This window comes from Colius striatus, chromosome 1, assembly GCF_028858725.1.
Source record: "Colius striatus isolate bColStr4 chromosome 1, bColStr4.1.hap1, whole genome shotgun sequence".
Taxonomy (NCBI): Eukaryota; Metazoa; Chordata; class Aves; order Coliiformes; family Coliidae; genus Colius; species Colius striatus.
The window spans coordinates 197,863,224-197,885,883 of record NC_084759.1 but is presented as its reverse complement, the minus strand read 5'-3'; the positions used below and the strand labels follow the sequence as shown (position 1 = coordinate 197,885,883).

General features: G+C 35.3%; 1 protein-coding gene across 2 annotated transcripts in view; it reads left to right on the top strand.

Moving 5' to 3' along the window:
• Positions 1–22,067, top strand: part of SEMA3A (semaphorin 3A) — a 173,231-nt gene extending 151,164 nt beyond the window's left edge. For both annotated transcript variants that reach the window (XM_062019752.1, XM_062019743.1), the window contains 4 exons: positions 5,079–5,236; positions 10,090–10,157; positions 16,231–16,373; positions 17,838–22,067. In XM_062019752.1, coding sequence (XP_061875736.1) covers positions 5,079–5,236; positions 10,090–10,157; positions 16,231–16,373; positions 17,838–18,293 — 825 coding nt within the window. In that variant the 3' untranslated portion in view covers positions 18,294–22,067. The remainder of the gene's footprint in view (positions 1–5,078; positions 5,237–10,089; positions 10,158–16,230; positions 16,374–17,837) is intronic.
• The last annotated feature ends 593 nt before the right edge of the window (positions 22,068–22,660 follow it).

Sequence of the window (22,660 nt, the reverse complement as noted above, 5' to 3'; positions counted from 1 at the left end):
GCAGCAGCATCCCATCCTTTCACATAAACATCAGTAGTTTCTCAGGAAAGTGTGACATGTGAAGGAGAAAGGAAAAGTCTAGTTTATGTTACTTACTGGTAAGGTAGAAACTAATCACAAAATAACCAGCTGCCTGGAAGCTCTTAAGAAAAAAAAAACAAAAAAAAACATACACATTATGGAATGTTCTTATGACAAGAAATTATTCCAAATGAGAGATCAAACTTGATCCCTTGCTTTAATGGGAATAATTTTATCTCTGTAGGTAGAATCTAAGACAAAATGCAGATAGTGGAAACAAAGACTGGAAATGAGACATCCTCTTGTCCTTCTATCCAATGCCCAGTCCATTCTGGGATATACACCAATCAGCTTTAACAAAAAGAGTAGATCTAATATACTTCAATTTTTCCATGTCTTCTGTTTCAGTGGCATGGTTAAGTTATGGGTTCCAGTCTCCAGAATTTATATTTCCTAATTTCTCTTGAGTGCACTAGTAATTAACTTCCTAAAGAATAAGGTAGGTATTATAGCCTTCATTGTAGACAAGAACATGACTAAAATGAACTGAACTTCTTGATAGATGGAGGTAAAGTTTTACCTGATTTATGGTAAAGGTAGTTCATGCATTTCTGAGCAAATACAGGGAATTCTTAATAGATTTCTTTGTGAAGCAGATGATGAATTATGTAGTTGTGCAAAGAACTTTGGGTTGCAGTTTGTGAATGTAGTACATATTAGAGACTTATCGTCCAGTTCTGCCAGAAGCTAGATAGATGGACTCCATCCACTGTTATTTCCTATCTCAGAAGCCCAAGACATAAAATCCAATGTCAAATTTAAGGTAATAAAACTTTTTTTTCTTAGTATCATAGAATAATAGGAATTGGAAGAGACTTCTAGAGATCATCTAGTCCAATCCCTTTGCTAAAGCAGATTCATTTGTTAAGCATGTTAATTTCTGTTGATTTGGAACCTATTTTTTAAAATGCCAGTAACTTTTTCACACTCATAAACTTTTAAATTAATTTCATTATCAGTAAAGAGAAAATTTGATATTACTTCCAAGACTGGGTGTACTAAAAATTGTGTGTTGTAAATACGATTTAGTTCATTCAGCTATTTCACTCTATACATTATTAAACAGAAATTGTGTTAATTCTGTAACAGACAGAGCCCGAAATTATGTTTGAAATGTTTCATATTTAAGTCAAAACTCACTGTATTTAGGAAAGCTGTCTGAAAATACTAATGTATTTGACAGAAAGCATTTTGTTTGGGGATATTCTTCTAACATAATTTAGCACCTAAACCAACAAAAATGGCAGGACAAAACCAATGTACTATTCAATACTGGATATTTAAAACCAAACCTGTCAATTTGTTTTATAATCAAAATGGTCTGCTTTGGATTATTTTTGTAAGCACATTCCCTTAAAGCAGCCAATCATATTTGATAATGGACTATGCATTTTTATGCAACTTCTTCAAAGCGTCTTTAGTTATTCAGGAGAGAATACAAGCCTTTTGAAAACAAATTTACACTGCTAAAACTGTCTAAAGCTAAAAAAGAGCAAAAAGCACAATAAAGCACAAGCACTCATGAAAAATCAGCCAGCCTCAGGCTAAAAATGACAGAATCATGATACTGTGTGACAAGCTTTTGGCACTGTGTCTCTGCATCAAATAAGTATATGGCAACATGTTTCCATTTTATATTTATGGTTTTAAAAGATTGTAGTTTTATAACTCAAACACTTTATTCATTGTGTTCAGATAAGCAAGGTGTTTTTCACATGAACAGCATGGTAACTCTATGCATTCTGAAAAAGCAGGAACATGAAATGTAAACAATAAAACCAGCATATCATATTGAGGAACTTTAAAGGAATCTCATTTTATTTTTTCGCTAACAATTCTTTCATCTGACTAAGAAAACATGGTACAGAGAATTTCTCCTTATTTTTGGATGTTTTACTATGCTGGTTGTTCAAACCTACATCTTGTGCCATCATGCTGATATATGTTACAAATGACTTTTCTTCTTATTTCTAGGAATCTAAAAATTTCTCAGGAGCAGAACTTAGCTTAAGTTTTAAAGTATATAAAATTCTAAGGCTCCCATGTTTCTGACGAAGCCTTGATACAGTCTTTCTCAACTCTTCTGTCGACAACTCACAAGAATTTATATTTTCTCACTGAAGCTATATATTCCTCCTAATTGTATTCAGAGCCGTAGGCTTGTGTAATTTTATCACTTAAACAACTTATGTATGGTTATCAATATACGCAAACCTTCAGAGGAAAGCATACTAGAGCCACCACAACACTCTACAGCTGGCTAAATTCACAATTTTGTTGGCCATGAGCCTGTTAGGTGAGGCGCTATAATATTTCCCTGGATTTAAAAATGTGAAAGTAGACCAAAAAGTCAGACCTGGCTTTCAGTCAAAGGTGACTTTTTGTAGAGCAAGCAAGCTCTCACCTTTTTCTCAGGGTCAGGTTAGTGATCCTCTGTTTCAAAAAGCCATTGGATTTCTGGTAAGATGGGAAAAAAAGCAAGATCCTTGGCTGATACAAGCCATCTCCTTGTCTGGTGAACTACAAAGAGCTTTTGTTCCTCTTCATCTCTCTCTCTCTTTTTTTTTTTTTTTTTTTATTAATTGCATATGGAAAATTCTCAATTATCTCTTTGTCTGACTTCTAGGGAAAGAGTGCATTTAGGGCAGCACCATGGGGCAAACAGAAACCACTGAATTGCTTAAAACATTAGTTCTGGTATTTCTGCAAGAATTTTTAGATGCAACTTCCCCCTCCACCCGCCTTTAGCTTCATCTGATAATCAGTTGATTTATTAAATGAACAACCTCTTAGGAGAGACTCTTTGCCAAAAAGACAGTTTGACAGTGCATGGCAAAGTAAGGTCAGACCATTGATGCAAATCATTCTATTACTATTTTCTGAATCTCATACTGCCTAGATTTATATATTATTAGTGTCCAGAATAATGATCACCAGCTGGAGTCTAAAACCATGATCAGAAGAGCAGCAAACAGGGCATCATCCTTCAGACTGTACAGCACCTGGAACACATGCTGTGGTTCACTGGCTGAACTTTATGAACTTATCTACAAGGAACAAACTCTTTTAAGTAACTCTGTTTTGCCCCCCCTCCTTTTTTTTCCCCTATGTGTTTTTGGTCATCCTTTAATTCTAAAGACATGTATTAGAAATCAGAGAGGGTTTTTAGACAAAATGAAATTGATTAGAGAGGTACATGGGAAACCACTACACCATTCTTTATTTTTCTTTATTTTCCAATATCCATTCTCTGGGTTGATTTTTATATTAGTTCCACCACATCTTACTACATGTTTATATAGATCTTAATGTCTCAATTACACAGGACTCAGATCAATTCCATCTGGACACTTAAGATACTTAACTGAAGCTCTAAATTGACCTATGCTTCTTCCATAATCAGTAAAGGAAAAGGCATCTCTTGAGAAATGGTTAGGTCACCTAAGATTTGAATTGTTGCTCTTTCTACTGCAGAACGTAGTCCCAAGCTGGATACTTGATTAAGTGACTTAAGTTAGAGAGAATCCACCTATCATGTCTTGTCTACTGCCTCTCATCTGCTTCTTGAGAATAAAAGGCAAACTGAGGACTGGAATGTACAACTAAGACTGTGTAGAGCTCTATGCAGTCAGAGACTTTTGCCCAGGGAATGTGAGTTTACAGCCCAGCTATGGCACTGTAATAGATGAAAGCAGATGCTTAGAAAGGACTTGGTTTTCAATTTACCAGTGAATGTTCCCTTGTCATATTTTTTCTTGAGAAAATACTGGTGTTTATATAAATGCACAGGATGTTTCTGTTACAATTAAAGTCTGTATAAACTGCCAAGTTGCTGTCTCTGAAAGAAGTTAATGCAACACCTTGTATGAGTGCTTTTTGATCTTAATGGCTCCTGGTATCCAGTGCTCATCATTTCTAGTAGGTAAGTGACCTCAGCCACCTTCTATCCCTAAATTCTCTGGAAATGGTACCTCTGGGACATCACAATGCAGGAGATGAAGAATTTTTATAGCATTTCTTGAAGTCCTATTTTTCACACCGGCTTTATGTTTTCTAAGAAGGAAAAATTAATACACATTTTTATTTTCTTTGTGGAAGCGCTTGGAGTGGGACCATAAAAATGAATATATTAATTGCTTCACTATGGGTTCTGGGTGACAGAGTTTAAGCTTTTGATAGTAAAATGTCAGTGTTTTCAAATGAGAAGGATTATACCATTTAATTTTTGTTTATCTATTCATTTTGTTTTCCCCTCGTTTTTCATCTCAGAGGGAACTGTATTTACTTAGTACACCCATGCTTGTTTTCTTTGTGAATTAGTGCTAAGATGAAATACCTCTGTTTGGACTTTCATGTGGGATCAGTAGTTCTCTTTCCTTATGTCTCTCTGGAAACCAGCTTCCCTAATGGACCACATGAATTTAATATCAGAAAGGAAATTGAGAGTGACAAGATACTCTGTTGTGATGCCATGCAAAACCAGTTAATTTTGTTTGCATCTTTTTTCTTTACTTCATGGCTTCTCAATGCATTTGAACTACATCTTCCACTCAACATTATTTTTTATCCAAAATAAAATAAGCCATCTTCTCTCATTAAAGATATGTTTCAATTAGAGTATGTCACTTATACAAAAGAGTATGAAGCATCAAGAATTATCAGACATGCAAAGAAGTGCATATGTGGCAGCAATTCCAATCTGAAATATCTTAACATCAGTCTGAAGTAATTTACTTAGATTTCGCCACATACATAGAAAAATCAAGGTAATTTATAGGAATTTACATTAAATTTGTTTTTCTTTAAATTCAGAAACTTATACTTCTTTACATTCTGTCACTGATTGTAGTGCTTTCACAGCGCAGGGATCGGAATAAAAGAAGAAAAAGTGGAAGAGTACTTTGATTTTACTTCTTATGTGATTATGTAACTTTTATTAATGCTTTCCTAGCACAAAAATGGTAAATTGCATTTTTTTAAAAATATTTTTATAACAGCAACAGCTCTACATTGGCTCAGCCACTGGAATTTCACAGCTTCCTTTACACCGCTGTGATGTGTATGGAAAAGCATGTGCTGAGTGTTGCCTTGCGAGAGACCCTTACTGTGCCTGGGATGGTTCATCTTGCTCACGTTACTTCCCCACTGCTAAGAGGTAGGGACAGTTTCAGATGTCTGCATGGTTTGCTATTTGTTTTAACTGATGGTCTCAATATGACCAGAGGGCTTTTGAGATTTTTCATGAGATGGTTAACTGGAACCCTTTCTCTTCCAAAGAAAACATAATTGTGAGAGTTACAAGCAATATGAAGTCTTAGCTGATTTAGAGTGAATGCTGCTACTTCTTGGGTTGACTCAAAAGGCTACTGTAAGAGAACATTCACAGAAGTGTTGTCTCTGAAACTTCATACTCAGTAATAAACAGCAAAAAGAAAACAGTTCATTTTCTCTAACACAAGGAGGGGATTGATATTAAAATAACTATTAGCCCAAGAGAATTGTCCTGCAGTTTCATGAATTCTAGTTCAAGGAAATAGTGTTTAGACATTTCTTGTTCAAGGAAATATTTATAGTGGTTGGACATGAATATAAAATTATTTTTTAGTGATGTTTACTGTTATTATTATTGCTCAAAAGTATGACTTATATGTACTATTATTGCTCAATAGTATGACTTGTATGTGCTAATATGTGTCCAAGTGCTACCAGGTCAGAACATCTACTATTTTACATTCACTTTGCACTAATGCTGAAGGCTTTGCAGTGCAAAGGTTAAGGTAAAACAGGCTTTTCAAATGAAAAATATCACTTTAATAAAAAATTTACAAGTCCTAGTTGCCTGATTTGAAGATTTAAGATATATTCTTTACCTGTCTTTATGTCTGAAATTATTTCTCTTAAAGTATATAAAGTAGTTCCTGAACAGCTCTCGATGACTGAAGTAGAAATTAGAAATAATTGATTAATGACTTGCAAATAAGAACAGATATTGGTGTATTGTTGAGATTCCGGTGAAAAAATGTCTAAAGCGACAAAAACGTGCTCACATTAAATCGAATATGCATCTTGCACCTAAGAAACAAGGAAACCAAGAGTTTATAGACATAAGAGTTTAAAAACATAAAACTAATGGTAGCAAATGCTTAATTGAGAATGTCAAATTTGTGTTGGTTGTTGCAGCAGATGAGATATGGTAAAGGGCAGGAAATCACAGACTTTTCAGATGTAAAGGATTAAAATTTCAAAATTTGTATGACACTGTATCCTAAACAAATATTGATTTTTGTTTAGAATATTGATTTGTTTAGAACACTAGGTTCTACTTTTTCACCAGGATATACAGTTAATTTGAGGCAAGCTTTTTGCAAAAGTCTCTAGAAAATTATTTAAAAAGAGAAATTTTCAAATTTTCTTATCTGCCTGGTCTAAATTCAGATTAATGGTAGAAACACAGTAGTTTTTCTATACAAGTAAGTGGAATGAGTGCAGAGGGAACTGAGGTTTTCATACAATCATAGAATGGCAGGGGTTGGAAGGGACCTTTAGAGATCATGTAGTGCAACCCCACTGCAGAAGCAGTTTCACCTTATAGGAACATGTCCAGATGGCTCTGCTGCCCTGGGCAGCCTGTGCCATTGCTCCGTCACCCTTACAGTGAAATAGTTTTTTGTTATGTTTAAGTGGGACATTTTGTGTTCCAGCTTCATCTCATTACCCCCTGTCCTGTTGCTAGCTACTATAAAAAAAACGGAATCCCAACTTCTTGACACCCACCATTTAGGTATTTGTAAGTGTTAATAAAGATCTCCCCTCAGTCTCCTGTTCTCTAGACTAAACAGCCCCAGTTCCCGCAGCCTTTCCTCATATGAAAGATGAGTCAGTCCCCTGATCATCTTGGTGGCCCTGCTCTGGACATTCTCCAGCATTTCCCTGTCCCTCTTGAGCTGAGGAGCCCAGAACTGGACACAGGACTCCAGATGAGGCCTCACCGGGGCAGAGTAGAGGGGCAGAAGAACCTCCCTTGACCTGCTGGCCGCATTCTTCTTGATGCATCCCAGGATGTCATTGGCCTTATTGACCATGAGGGCACAATGCTGGCTCATATTAAGCTTATTATCAATCAGGACTCTCAGATCTCTCTCTGCAGAGCTGCTCTTCAGCAGTTCGACCCCCAGCCTGGACTGGTGTATGGGGTTGTTCCTTCCTAGATGCAGGACTCTGCACGTCTCCTTGTTGAACCTCATGAGGTTCCTCTCTTTCAAGCAGAGTCTAAGGAGATTCAAGCAGAGTCTAAGGAGAGTCTAAGAGATTGAAATGATCTGAAAGTTTTAAGACTTAGAAGACAATGCAGCTGAGTACTACCTCCAAGTCAGAGACGTAAGGTCAGGAATCACTGAATCAATCACTCTTCTCTACTTCTGCCCTACTAATTTTTATCTCTGAGCCTCATCCTTTCTCAGTGTTCACTAGCACCCATTTTACTCCTAGCCTATCTCAAGATCCATAGAGCACGTATCATTCATCTGCCTACACTGATGGGAAAAAAAATAGGACTTTTTATCTTTTCCTTATCCATCTCTCCAGCTGATTAAACAGCAGAGAGCTCAGTGTTGACATCAGGCGTAAAGGGACTGGGGTCTCTTCTTACAGGGATTAAGGGGCAGGGCTACTAAGGCTAAACAAGGTTGCATAGCTTCAGGAAAACTTTATGTGTGCCAAATTTACTCTTCTTGAATCAACTGTGAAAGAAAAAGTAGGTCCTGGGAGGCTGAGATACTGACAATGCACTTAGAAAAAGACACTGTCCCACTCTACTTCCCCTCCATTTTTACCCTGGCAGCAGCAGTAAAGGTCTGTGTAGCTCAGGGAGAGGAACCTCTGCTTGCTTGGTACCTGCCATACCCACTGCCTCAAACCACTTTGAATGCATGTATGACAAAATTGGTATTGCCAGAAACAGCTTTAATGTCAACATTTTCCTAATAACAAATCCAAGTAATTTTAAGTTCCAGAAATACTGGGAAAGTTGAGTCCTGAGGCAATTGAACAGATGCTTTACTAATAGTTGGTTTGGGGTTTTGTTTTTGGTGTATTGGTTTTTTTTTTTCTATTTTAAAAAGGAACTTTTACGAGTCATGATTTTAATTTACTTTTTCTTTTCCCTCGTGTATTTTACAAGCCTAAATGACAGTTCAGAGCTCCTGTAGTCTGACCACTTAGCTTTACCCCATGCAGATGTGTTCTGGTTCTTATTTCATAAATCATCATGTTGATACAATGGTGATATGTGCAACATTTTCCTGAGATTCTAACTAAACATCTCATCCAAACTCTATTGACAGTAATACGACTTGTTCCACAGACTTCTGTTCTACAAATAGTATCCTATAAATATGCTGCATTTCAGAATTTAGGATGAAGTAACAAAATTTTATGGTTCTTTATGTTTTGGTGTATTTTTATTCATTGGTAATGAGTAATATGAAGATGAAATCAGAACTTAGGTTTAGTACATTTTTTCAGTTATGTAGCAATCACCAGAAAATTCCTTCTTATTAAAGCATGGTAATTCACTACAATCATTTTAAGAAGAATTTATTCAGAAAGCTAGAAAAGATACACATTCTGATTAAAAAACAAAAACCAACCAAACAACAAAAAAAAAAAAGCCAAAACCAACTGTTGCCATACTTCACATAACTTATTTCAGATTTAACATTTCAGTAGTTTTTAGTGGGGAAAGAAAAAAAAAAGTTAAAATCTTTTAACCAAGAGGAGTCAGTTGTGCAGTTCTCTGTGAGAACTCTATGCTGATGCAGGGCTGTTTGTTAGTGAGAATCTGCAAACCCCGCTAGTATGTCTCTACTGCAGAACAATGACTTTTTAAAAATGTGGACTGTTGTCATGAGGGAGTGACCAGCAGTGCTTTTTACAAGGCTACTTGACTTTTGCATATCCGTTGCTGGATGCCATAATCTGAAATCACGGCATTGTTCAGCAGCCTAATCCTCTTTGTTCTCCTCTAACTTTGCAAGCCCTCAGGCTTTCTCTGATTCCTAAAGTAAAGTGCTCGCACTTGAAACACATCTTTGTTTGCCTGGTTCTTTTTTTCTGTTTTTTTATATGAAGGACTTTTCTCTGGCTCAGTTGAGTTTAATTTAAATAAAAATGGCAGACAAAGAGAAAAACAAATGCAAAATAAAAGCTTTCTTCCGTGAAATACAATCTTTTTTTAGCACAAATCAATGTTTTCCAAAATAACTGGTGGAAATCAAGCTGGAGAAGGAATATGTTATGTTAAAAAGACATGTAATAAAAACTAAAATCCCAACTCAAGCTACAAAGGATGGAATAAATGACATTTCAAAATCTTCTTAGCCAAGTTTTTGGTTTTGTTTTTTGGTTTTTTTTAAATTCTGATTATTCTAAAGACAAATCTATTTCAACAATTTTGGAAAATATTTTATCAAAAATGTATATAGTGGCCAAAACTGGCTATGTACTTTTAATTTTGATTTTGTAGAAAACACAGCACTGACATTCTTTCAAAGCCATCCATCCTAGCATTTAATTTTAGTTAAAAGATGTCATGGTACTTAATATTTTATATTTTCTGTATTTGCAGAGAAGCTGTATCTGCTTCATGTTTTCTGATGCATATTAAACTGTACAGCATGTGCTTTGATCTCTTAGCAGTCAATGTACCTACAAATCAAGTAATGAATTTGTGATTGATATTGTCAACACAATGAAAATAAACTTCATAGGCTCATTGCAAGAGCTCTGTGTTTACCAGCTTCTGAAGGCTCTACCTGTAAGAGGAAAAGCCAATTCTATGAACGGTGATAATGAATAGAATATAGTATGAACAATATTCTTTCTTTCCTAGTGTTGTTTTGGTGCTCTTGTGAGCTATGTAGTTATATATGTGTTCCTCTTCAGTCATGGCAAAAGTGAATGCTGATCACTGAGAAAGTCACTAACAATTTTCAAATGTGATATCTGCAGACGCACTAGACGACAAGACATCCGAAATGGAGACCCACTTACCCACTGCTCAGATCTGCAGCATCATGGTGAGTTACGGGTATGACTGCAGTACAACTAATTTGTGTGTAATTTACAGACTGTGCATGAGAAGAGTAGGAGACACATGAATGATTTGTTGGTGATGTTGTCTTGAACATCTGGGAAAGATGAATATAGTACATCATTGTCCCAAGTAAATTGCTTTTCAGAGGCCTGGATCAGACTCATTTGGGTTTAGTTTTTTTTTTCTTCTCAAGTTAACAGTTTTAAACATTTCAATTTTTCTACTTTGCTCGCTTGATAATACCATACCAACAGACTAGGCATATTATGTCAGAAAATAGTTATAACTCCTTCAGAACAGCAAGAAATATGTACATACTAGTTAATAGAGTTTACATAGGATGATAACCAAGCACATAATTAACTACCTTGCCTAAATATGGTATGGTCTTTGTTGTAGGTGCCACACTAGCAGGACTTAAGATCAGGATGTTCCTTGCAGTAGGCCTATCCCATGTGTTTTCAGCATAGGTTGGGTGATGGAACACTGGGAGAAGCTGACCAGATGGGTTGTAGAGTCTCCTTCTCCAGACACATTCAAAACCCACCTAGATGAGTTTCTGTGTGACTTACTCTAGGTGGTCCTGCTCTAGCAAGGGGTTTGGACTGGATGATCTCTTGAGGTCCCTTCCAGCCCTTGAGATTCTATGATAGGTTTTCTTTGACATCTTTAGGTTTTGAATTTTTGTTGGTTGTTTCATTTTCATAGTATATTGACCAGATCTTATTTACTTGAATTGTTTGGCTGATAAACTTCTCATAGTTAGTAATTCATTGCCAAGAGCAAACAGATTCAGAAGATCTTCACTCAGAAAACAAAAAAATGTCCATTTACCATAAGTGAGGAGAATACTTAGACAATACTTCCCTCTGCTGGAAACAAATGATTACTCATGTTTGTGGTAAATCTATAATAACAGTTAAACCACTGGACAGATTTGTGGAATAAATAAAGAAGGGATGGATGAAAATGGAGACACCTCAAAACCCTCATGTCCTTCCAGTCTTTGTAATAGCAAGAATGATAACTAGTCCAAAATTGCACTTTTCATGTCAGCTACAATTAAGCACCACTATGTTTCAGAAATAGTTTTCTCTATTTTCCTTTTTAATGATTTGAAACTTGGAACTAACGTTATTATAGCTTTTCTTTTTACTTCTTGATTGTCAGACTGTGGCCAAGCTACTCAGAGGGGTAAAGAGTTTGGAAAAGTGCATGATCAACATGCAGCTATCACATTTTGAGAACTCATGAGTGGACAACTAGCTTAAATTTGAACTAGTCAATGTGGACTAGCAGAAAGTTCACAAGTTTCCATTTGCAAGATATATAGTAATGCTTATACAGTGCAGATGAGATCATCCATATATCGGAGTTCAGATGGCATTTTCAATTCCCCAATAGGAAAATTTGACCAGGCACCAAATGTCGATGTTTTTACCAGCAGAAGCATATCTTAGCTTTACCTTTTTACTATCTGGATAGTTTACTCATGATCTGGGCTACCACATGTCAAGTTTTTTAACATTCTCTTTCCCTTGCTAGCTGTGTTTTATACAACTATAGGTCTGTTCTTTATCTTCATAGACAAGAAAAGGATTTCAAAACACATATGCTTTTATATCTTCCCATATTTGGTAAACATATTTGTCTTAAAAGATATTTTCTGCCCAAAGGGAACAGAGTAATCCAGTGCAGTTTTTTCATGACAAAAATCATGAGAATTTATGGTCAGGAAAAAGTATTACATGGTGTACCTGATCATAAGGAGCTTTAATACAGCTTTTTCAAAATGAGTAGACCAAGTATGAGACAAGACATCACTGAAAATTTTATTTGGTGGTAAGGTGAAGACAATGTGACTAGAAGAATCAGTAATTTACAAAAAATACCGAGGGAATGCAGTTCTAGGTCATAGACTGTGAGGATGCACTGTCAAAATATTTAATTAAAGTTTTAGATAGCTTTTGAGTGAAATTTTACCTAAATTAATTCTGAGTTGTAAATATATAAATTATCCTATATTTACTTGTCATTTACACATTGTGCATTGTAGAGACAACTGCATGGCCCATAAACTTCCTATGCCAACTTATGCTGAGTTTTTCCTTGATTATCAATAGTATAGTTTCCTGAACAACAAATGAATTCGGTTTGTTTACAGCCAAAAATAAGCACCAGCAATCTTTTACTACTTGTCTACACATTCCTTTGCAGTAGCTGCTAGTTGATTCTCCATGAGAACCAACAGAAGCAAGAAAAAAGAAAATTCTCTTAGTGTATAGCTCACTTTTTAAAGACATTGCAGGAACTTAATTTGGTATCAATCTGAAGCAATAATGCTTTTAATAAAGTTTAGGTAGCTCTTTCAGTCGCCCTTGTGTGCAAATAAGAAGTACAAAATTAATACATTATAATGTTAAAGGGAGGATCCTTAGCTGTACAGGTGTTTGGTTAGGCATTAATGCTTAAATTTAAAAGCACGGTCACCATTGTGTCAACTAAAGAACAATATTTTAAGTATAATATACTGGTGTTAACAAGAAATAAATCCACTATGGAATTTTTCTTAAGAACTTGTAAATGAAGAGACACCTTTTTTTAGGTGCTTTATCCAGGAGTATCTCAAAGAATCACTCTGAATTGAATCATATAATGAGATTCATTCATCTGCAAAGTAGGAGTACTTAGCCTTTCATACTTTTCAGTTATGTCAGAAATTATGTATTTAAAGAATATTTATCAGAGTAGTAAGCTGATAATGCTGTTGGGTTCATTTGGGGAATTACAGCTCTCAGACAAGATTTTGGATTGAGTTTCACAACTAGCTTCATGACTTCTATAATTTTCTATTTGCTCCAGCTGCTCTTTTAAACTTCCTAGATTTTCATTCTTCCTCCTAGTCTCTACAGTTTCTCCCTCAGTCCCAGAGCTGCACTCTGATCCTGTGATTGTTTCGTAACTCTGCTTACTTTCTTACACTTCACATGCTCAATATTAGGTGAACTTTATAGACATTTTTGAGCTACATTGAACTTACTTAAATCATGCAAATGGAATTTGAAGGATCTCTTAAATTCTTACTGTCTCATTGCATGAGTACACCTGTACTATATTTCCTGGAGTTGTGAGAAAATGTAAAGGGGTCTTCTGCCAATTTCTGAGGTGTTCTCTAATGCACTAGAATGCTATGGATCAGATCCAAGAAAATACACAAAAGTTTAAAATTACATCAGAGCACACACCTTCAAGATAACTTCCATGAACACTTGTGACTAGATTTTTAGATACTAAGAATGCTTAAAAGCTAAAAATGATCAAAGGCCTGAAATACCTCTCCTATGGGGAGAGTCTGAGAGAGTTGATGGTTCTTCATCCTGGACAAGGCTCTGGATAGACTTTAAGTTGGCCTTTCAGTATTTAAAGGGGGTTTATAAGAAAGCTGGGGGCAAACTTTTTATCAGGGCCTGTTGCGATAGGTCAAGGGGTAACTAAACTAAAAGAGGGTAAATTTAGACTAGATATAAAGGAATTTTTTATGATGAGATTGGTGAAACACTGGAACACATTGCCCAGAGAGGTGGTAGATACTCATTCCTGGAAACGTTCAAGGTCAGGTTGGACAAGGCTTTGATCAACCTGATCTAGTTGAAGATGTCCCTCCTCATTGCAGGGAGGATTGGACTAGGTGGCCTTTAAATGTCTCTTCCAACCTGAACTATTCTATTATTCTAAGGATATCCTAGGTACCAAAGTTTTCTATATACTTAAAAATATTCTACTGCTCATGGGAATTAGTACCCTTGACAAAGACATATATATTTTTGTCACTTATACTGATGTTTAAGGTCTAGAAGACTGCTTCCTTGGCTCTCATGAGACCTGTGTTACATATCCTCTGCACTTGGACTATGATGTGTTCAGGAAACTATAATCAAGTGGTTCTGCAAGCCTTCTGGTTAAATCAGTTATTTGGAATATAAGAGAAAAGACTCAAAGTCCACTTAGGCTTGTAGATTGAATCAATAGCTTTACTTCCAATACAAGCAAAGTTCATGGAGCCTGGGAGAGAATTGCAATAGAGCATTCGTCCTAGAGTAAAAGTCCTGCATTCCCATACTTTATTGTGGAAGCCTGTAATTCTCTTTTTTTACAGAAGCACAACATTGGAGCAGTATTGTATATGTCCCATGCTATAGAAAGAGACATTTCCTACTTAGACTGCATCTCTACATGTGCTAACTGTTGCAAATCACAGTTCAGATACCAAATTGCCTCTTTTTGACCATGTGATGATATTTGGTTGCCTGCTCAGCCTTGTGAATTCTGTTCCTAGTTGAAAGCACTTAACTTGAAATCAGAGAGTCAGAATATCGGTCAGCCATTCACAGTGTTGAATTTAGACCCATGAGCTGTCAGCAAATCATTTCTATTCATTTCCAATCTTAAAATTTCTAGTTCTATTCAGTCGATCTTTTCACATGCTTCCAGTTCCTCTGGTTCATTAACACAAATTGTCTTATGCTCCTTCTCAGACCTTTCTCCTGGTACCTTTGACTACATTCTCTTCTTTCTCTTTCTGCTTTACTCTCTAATTCGTTCATCCATTACTCATCTTGCTGAACCAAAGCCACACTGACGTTCTTTATAGGGATGTGTTTTCTAGAGATGTTATAGAAGTTGTTTCATCTAGATGGCTGTATAGCACCCCACTTACTTGCTGGAAAAGCTCACAATCCAGCAAAGGAAAGCAAGTTAATCCATTCCTTAGTTGTTCAGTGTACACTAACAACACTAATGTTTCCTTACTGAGAATTGGGCAAGTACCAGTTCCTATTCTGTCCTCCATCCTTCTATTCACTCTCAGAGCTACAAAGTCATTATGGAAGGACATGTGATTGCTGTATCAACATAAACGAGGAGCTCAATTTTACTTTTACCTTTTTAGCAAAGAAACAGCCTGTTTGCTAAACAACGTGGCAAACATCATAAAGGCACAATAAAAGTGATCAAAACTTGACAAAGGATTTCTCTGAGAGGATTTTAATTAGACACTGATTTTCTGTTAAAAGTTCTTTTAAAGATTTCCAGTGCTAAAAAATAAAAAATGGAAAATGGAAAGAATGACAAATAATGTCAGAGAAGCAAGAAACCCCATGAGACCAACACAGTGTTAAATAGCTTACAACCCTTTCTTACTCATCTACTCTCTAAGATTATTGTACTGCTGTTACTTTAGTCCGTAACAGCATTTTAAAGACCTAAGGTTGAGAGTTGAAATATGATGCCTTACAGCCCCTGCGGTATTGGAGAAGAATCAAATGCTGTACAAGTCCTATAGCTATGTGATATTTCCAGCAAGTTGATGAATATCTTGAAACATTGTTACAAAAGGAAGTAATTTATTTAACTTTCTTTTTCCCCTCCCATAATGTCTGGTTTATTAACCTCATAACATTTCCATAAATTATATCAGTATAAGAGGAAATGATTAATTGAAGATTGTTTCCTCAAAAACATTACTCTTGGTCATTAACAGCTTTAGCAAACTGCAGTGCCATATAATCTAAACACATTATATTACTTTTAAATAGCCTCATGTTTTATTACTTTGCTCTGAAGTATTATGATCGTACAGCCCAGGAGGCATCATTACAGATATTCTGCAACTACACCCTGAGTTTTCTCACTGCATACAATTTGCTATTAAAAATTCTAGTTGCATCCTAGATGTTTTCCTTGATGAATAATAATGAGGTTTACACAAAATTTCACAATGAAATTCATTAACTAAAAATACAGAGTTGTTAACAGATGTTAAGTTTTAAAATACCAAAATAAAAAAACCCTACAAAATACCAGGGATTCTTAAAAAGACAGAGATGTTGATGGAAATTTTCCAAGTAGCAAACTGAAATTTTTCTTCTTTAAACACTTCAAGGGAGCCAAATTTCTAAACAAACAAAATCACTTAGCAATTAAGATTTTTCTTTCTTGGTAATTTTAATTCTTCTCTTTTTTTTTTTTTTTTTCTTTTTTTTCCCCTTGCTTTACAGATAACCCAAGTGGTGAGACCCTGGAGGAGAAGATTATCTATGGAGTAGAGAATAGCAGTACTTTTCTTGAGTGCAGTCCAAAATCTCAACGTGCTGTAGTTTACTGGCAATTCCAGAAGCAAAATGATGACCGCAAAGATGAGGTATAGTAGAAAAAGATAATGAGATGCAGCTAGTCTTCTCTACTTGAATCTGAATTCTTCCCAGAATAGTGTCCATCTGTATTTTGGTTTAGGAGAATTTCCTTGAAATCTTATAATTTCTGTTGTTCTTTAGCATTTTCTTACTCTTATTAGCATTAAATCTCTTATTAGCATTAAGTTCTCTAGTCGGTTTTACAGACTATTACGTCAGAAAAACTTCATATCCCTGCTCTGGTCAGATCCCCTGCAACACACTAGTTTTCTGTTACATATTGCAGAAATACAAAACAGTTTGTGTGCTAAGTGCTACCTAAAGCAGCATACAAAGATTATATGAATTTAAATATTAGAGACTTTAAAACTGCCAGTGAGGAAAAGTCTTAACTACATTCATATAATTATACTGTTTGACTAAAACAGGAACAGCTCCTATATACTACATGCTCTAAGACTTTCCAGCAGGTAAAATAGAGACAAAATGAAGAACTGGGAACTGTAGTGGACACACGGATATGAAAACTTGTACATATTTTTTCATCAAAAGCAACATTTATAGAGGCAGAAACACTGACTTTCCCTACATTACACTAAGTTGATGCTTTATTTTTTTTTTATTCACCAACATTCTTATGTCACCCTGGCTCTCAAGTCATGTTACTATCAAGTCAAGTCACATATATCCTAAGAGAATAATCTACTCTGATAGGTCCAGGGATCAAGCTATAAAGCAAAAACTTGTTTGTTGCATTGAAGTATTTGTAGATATATCCAAACTACTCTGAAACATTTATATATTTTTAAAGCATGTACTGATTTCTTACTCATCTACTCTCTAAGATTATTGTACTGCTGTTACTTTAGTCCGTAATGATTGTACTGTACAATGTACAGATATACATGTACTGATTACTTTGCTACATTAGCAGCTTTAAATACTATTGGTGTTTGCATAAATATTAAGTTATTTAGAATTTGTTCTTGATGGAGAGAGCAGCAAACAGGTTTATGTCCATTCTGTCCACAACAACATGTAATTTCAAAGACAGAAATTATATTACTAGATACTAATTAATTCAGAAAAAAGTGGTATTCTGGACAGCTTTTTTTTAATGTGAAGTTTTTGAGATTTAATCATTGTTGCTTTGTAAACTCTGTATTTATCCAGAACCCACTTTAGGAATAAATGCTTTTGTAGCAAGGAACAACAGAACGAAAATTTAGTTTAGCATCAGTAAGGACTAAGGAGTAAATTTTTAATCCCCTCGACTCTCTTTGAAGTACATCGATAGTTTTTCCAGAGTATTAGAACCTTTGATAATTACAGATGATGGTAAGGGGATTTGCATTCATGTGATTTTGGGTATTTGTTACCCAAGTTTTACTAGTTGAACAAGCATGGTTAGAGGATAATGTTGCACATAAATAAGAGAAAACTGTTGAAATTACCACTTTTTTCCAATACAGATAAAAGTGGATGATCGCATGATCCGGACAGAACAGGGTCTATTGCTACGAAGTCTTCAGCGGAGAGACTCTGGTATTTATTTCTGTCATGCTGTGGAACATGGCTTCATGCAAACTTTGCTCAAAGTCACCCTGGAAGTAATTGATACTGACCACCTAGAAGAGCTGCTCCATAAAGAAGAAGACGGTGATGCCTCCAAGACCAAGGATGCTACCAATAGCATGACTCCCAGTCAAAAGATCTGGTATAGAGACTTCATGCAGTTAATTAATCACCCTAATCTCAACACAATGGATGAGTTCTGTGAACAGGTTTGGAAAAGAGACCGCAAACAACGCCGGCAAAAGCCTGCCAATGCACAGGTGAATACAAATAAGTGGAAGCACCTACAAGAGAATAAAAAGGGTAGAAACAGGAGGACCCATGAATTTGAGAGGGCACCACGGAGTGTCTGAGCTACATTACCTCTAGGAACCTCATCCAAGTAGAAACTTGTATAGACAGATAACTGGAAAAAAAATGCAATATTCATAAACTTTTTCATGGCATTATGTGGATGTTTACAAGAGTGGAAAGTTAAAACAATTTCCACCAGGTTTAAATAAAATCCATTTCTAACTTTCTTCCTCTCTGCTCTGATTCTAAGACCAGAAAGACCAGAGTTTCAAGGATATTAACTCTCCTGGACCTAACTTCCTGCTCAAAAAGTTCTGCAACTGTTCAACAGGCAGGTTTTGCTTCCTCTTTTGCCTGAGATATAAACAAAATGCTATATTTCATGCTGTCAACTTAAAGAAAAACAAACCCCAACTTTCATCATCAACACTACCATTTCTAGACTTATACATGAAACTGCATGAACTCATTAAGCTGATGAAGGTCTAAACACGTGATTGGACACAAGGATTTTGTTCTTGTTTTGTCTACCAGTTCTCTTGTTTATATATAGTAGAAGAGGAAAAACAATACTGAATGAGATTGTTTGTGGAAATCTAAACAACATAAACCATCCATCATCTGGAACAAAAAATGTGGAGTACACTGGCCTACTACTGATGACTTCTTTCAGCTTTGATCTAGATGTATTTTATTAAAACTATAATTTAAATGTACCGTGAAAAACAAGCAGCAAATATTAGCTCTTTTCTAAAATAGATTAGACTTTTTGTCTTAGAAATATTGTACTTTCTAATTATTGGTTTAGAGGAAATAAATGACAACTTCCAAGTATGAGCTGCTTTACTCTTTTGTTTGGAAAATCTTCAGAGAAACTAGTCACATTGCAGTTAACCTCCTCCCCTCTGTCTCGGTAAGCTATATGACATGTAACTTCAAAGTAATTCTAAAACTAAGCTATTTTAACAGTTGAAAGCAACTGTATAGCATGGAAGTCTTCTGCATTCTTTTTTTTTAAAGTGTTGTATTTGAAGTGATTCAACTTGTACAATATCTTATTATAGGTTGAACCAATGAAGAGGAGAGCATTGATTTTCAGTTGTATATTTCTTTTAATTAAAAAAAAAAAAGTAAATAGCATTAACATACCCTTTACTAATTACACATTTGCTTTCTTGGTTCATAAATATTTGTGAATGCTAATATTTAAATACTATGGCTCATAGACTGACATATATTCATGAGCAACACTCACAGTCAGTTTAAGTTTTGTTCCCAACTCAATGATAGAAAATATGACCACACTAATGAGTCTCAGCACTCAATTCTTTCTGTTGGCCAGATCATCCAAACAGAGAGAACCAGCACTAGGCCATGTAAATAGTAACCTCATAGCCAGCTCTCTGTTTTAAGACCTAAGGGACAGTTTTATCTGTGAGTCAAGTCTGCTGCAGTAGTAAATTGGTGAAGTTCAGTTTAAGACTAGCTTATACTAACAGATAATTTGATCTTGCACTTCTGTCTTATTTTATGTACAGAAGAGCAACAGGGTAAACCAGACATTATACTTGTATCATAAGTGTCAGGTTAGGATTACAAGTAGTGGATTTATTCACCTCAGCACAGATGTGCCTTTGGTCCCCAGTTCTATGGTGTCCAGTTCTTTTAAGGTCATCTTTCTCCAGCCTCCCATATTTTATCTCGGTAGAGTCCGTAAATGGCATAATTTCAAGTAATGTCATTGTGGGGAAAATTACTAGAACAAAGTCCTTAGTTTGTTAAAGGAATTTTTATGTAAAAGTGTATCTGTATTGATAACTAATCCATTTTGTGGTTATTCAGTCCAGATTATTTATTTTATCAATCACTACACTATCAGCCTTATCAGACACAATATAACACAACTGCTGTGACAGCATCTCTCACAATATGTCCCAGTCTACTACCCACTTACTAATTCAAATATCCTTCTGATTAGTGAAGCCTTGGCTTCTTGCCTCAGTGACAATTGGATTTTCATTAACGGCCCAGTCACTTCAGTCCCATTTAGTTCTTTTGCAGGGTATGCACTTGAAAGACTTTCTGTCATTGAATTCTTCAGGAAAAAAAAATATTGAATAGATGAGGACAAGGCTGTAAGGCTATGATTGAAAGAACGCTCTTGGGAATTTAGTTTTAGAGCAACTTTAAGTCTTTCACTTGAATCCTGTGAAACTTAATATGCCATTAAATTCCCATGTTTTCATGATGTGCTGAATATAGATGAATTAAAACATAGGTTCAACTATGTGCTTTCCTGTACAGAAGTATTAATTTTTTGTTCAGCCTATGATTAATTTTTGAGCATTGTTGTCAGCTGAAGTATTTAACTGTAATCACAGAACACTCTTTAGCCTTTTGTATGGGGCTATTGTGTACCATCAAGTCATTAGAATCCTCTTTGTTATAAAAAGAAACAGTTTTGAAATGAACCTCAGACAATTCAGTGGGAAAAATACAAATTGATTTCAACAAACCCTAAAAGACTTTGTTTCCTTTATTACTTATTTAATGGAATTGCTATCTTAACTTTTTTCTCTACCATGCTCATAGCAATTAGTTCCGTAGCAACTTGCTGTGAAAAGTCAAACCAAATAAAACCTCTTTCACCACTCCTGAAGAAAAAGCAGTTTAAGTCTGGATTCTAAGATGTTTTTCTGTATAGAAGATAGTCTCTGGGAACAAAATTGTAGACATTGAAATGTTTTTACCATAACCTGCCAGTGTAATCTGACAATTGATATGATCAAATCTTAAAAACGTCAACCCTGCCCTCACTGACATCAGTAGTCTTGTTTATATCTTTGTATTTGTTCGTATAAATACAAGGACAGAGGATCAAGTCAGCAGTGGAATTTTTTTCTTTTTAGGCTCAAGTTATGGTCAAGTTAAACCAGCTTCTAATACTGATGTAAAATGGCCTTTTTTCAAAGAACATATAATTTAACAATTTCATGTATCGAAATATGCCCTGTAGCTTCAGTAAAATTCATACCTCCATTTGTGTCATTACTGTTTAAAGTAACATAAGAATGGAAGGTAAAGGTAAAAATGATATTTCTGTAAATCATCAATAAAACCCTCTAAACCTCTAGTTACAGACTTTAGAAAAGTAATCAAATAGTTGTGTTTAAGCTGGAGAGAAATAAAGGAATTCATTTCTAGCCAGAAAGATCTATTTAGATTTTTTTAAAAATACCCATTTTCAAGGAACAAAAATTCTTTGAATCTTATTCTTACTCATCTACAGTTTGCACTTGCATGGATCACAGCAGATGGGAATTTGTTCAATGGCTCTTAAAAACTATATGATTATCTTAAACTATATCATCAAACTAAGATAACATGCATCTTTGCAGAACAGAGTTAAATCTTCATCACCCAATAAAGTCACTATGTAAAAAAATTAAATTAAATTAAATGCATGTGAATGCGCATTTACTGATCCTTTTTATGTATTATTTAGTGAATATCAGTGGTATGTGTTTAATAGTTCAGTTTTTGCTACCTACACATTAGCCAAAAGAGTTGTAAATATTTTTGACTAGATAAGGAGGTACAGTGTAAAGTACTGTTATCTAGAGGTACTCCATTTTGGTGTGTTCAGCATAATACTAAAATGCAAGATTTTGCCACACAGATTGTAAGTTGGTTTATTTGCTATATCAGTGCCAAACTTATGTGCTTATTCTTTAAGTGCATTCTTCACTGGGTAGTAAATAACTCTACTTCTGTATTTATCACTTAAATTCAGATGGGAATTAGAAAACTGGAGAGAAAAAAATGTATTGAAACTGCTGCTGTAAATTATTTCTTTTAGCATGTATTCAGTTGTTAAATAAACATTTCTTCCAAATATTTAAAGTTCACTGTCTTGACTGTTTACATAGAAATTTGCACTATAACCTCATGAGCATATGGAGTGCATTGTTGCAAATATAATGTTATCAATGTGTATGAGCTGGCTTTACCAGGCCAGAAAGTTTGCTATTTTTATTAATGGCATTTATTCTTTGTTTTTGAAGACTACGAACTAATAATGCCTGAAACGATAGCTATTTTTTGGCACAACTGCATAGACTTGTGCAGATAAAGACACATGTACAGACATGAACCCCACTCTGCCCATGAACCAATCTGTAAGCCAACCTGGAAGCCATGCAAACACTAGCAAGCTGCTGTACTTCATGCAATTCACTCTGTACTAAGTCAATAGCTTAGTGCAGCCATGCTGCTTCCCTTTGGAAAATGGATTACAGAGACAGAAATAGACAGAAACAACTTCTGTCTGTTATCAACATACTGTTGTATCTTTAGGCAAACTTACTAGCTGTTTGGAAGTGCCTAGGATCTCTATCTAAAAAAAATAGTCCACGGCACCACGTAT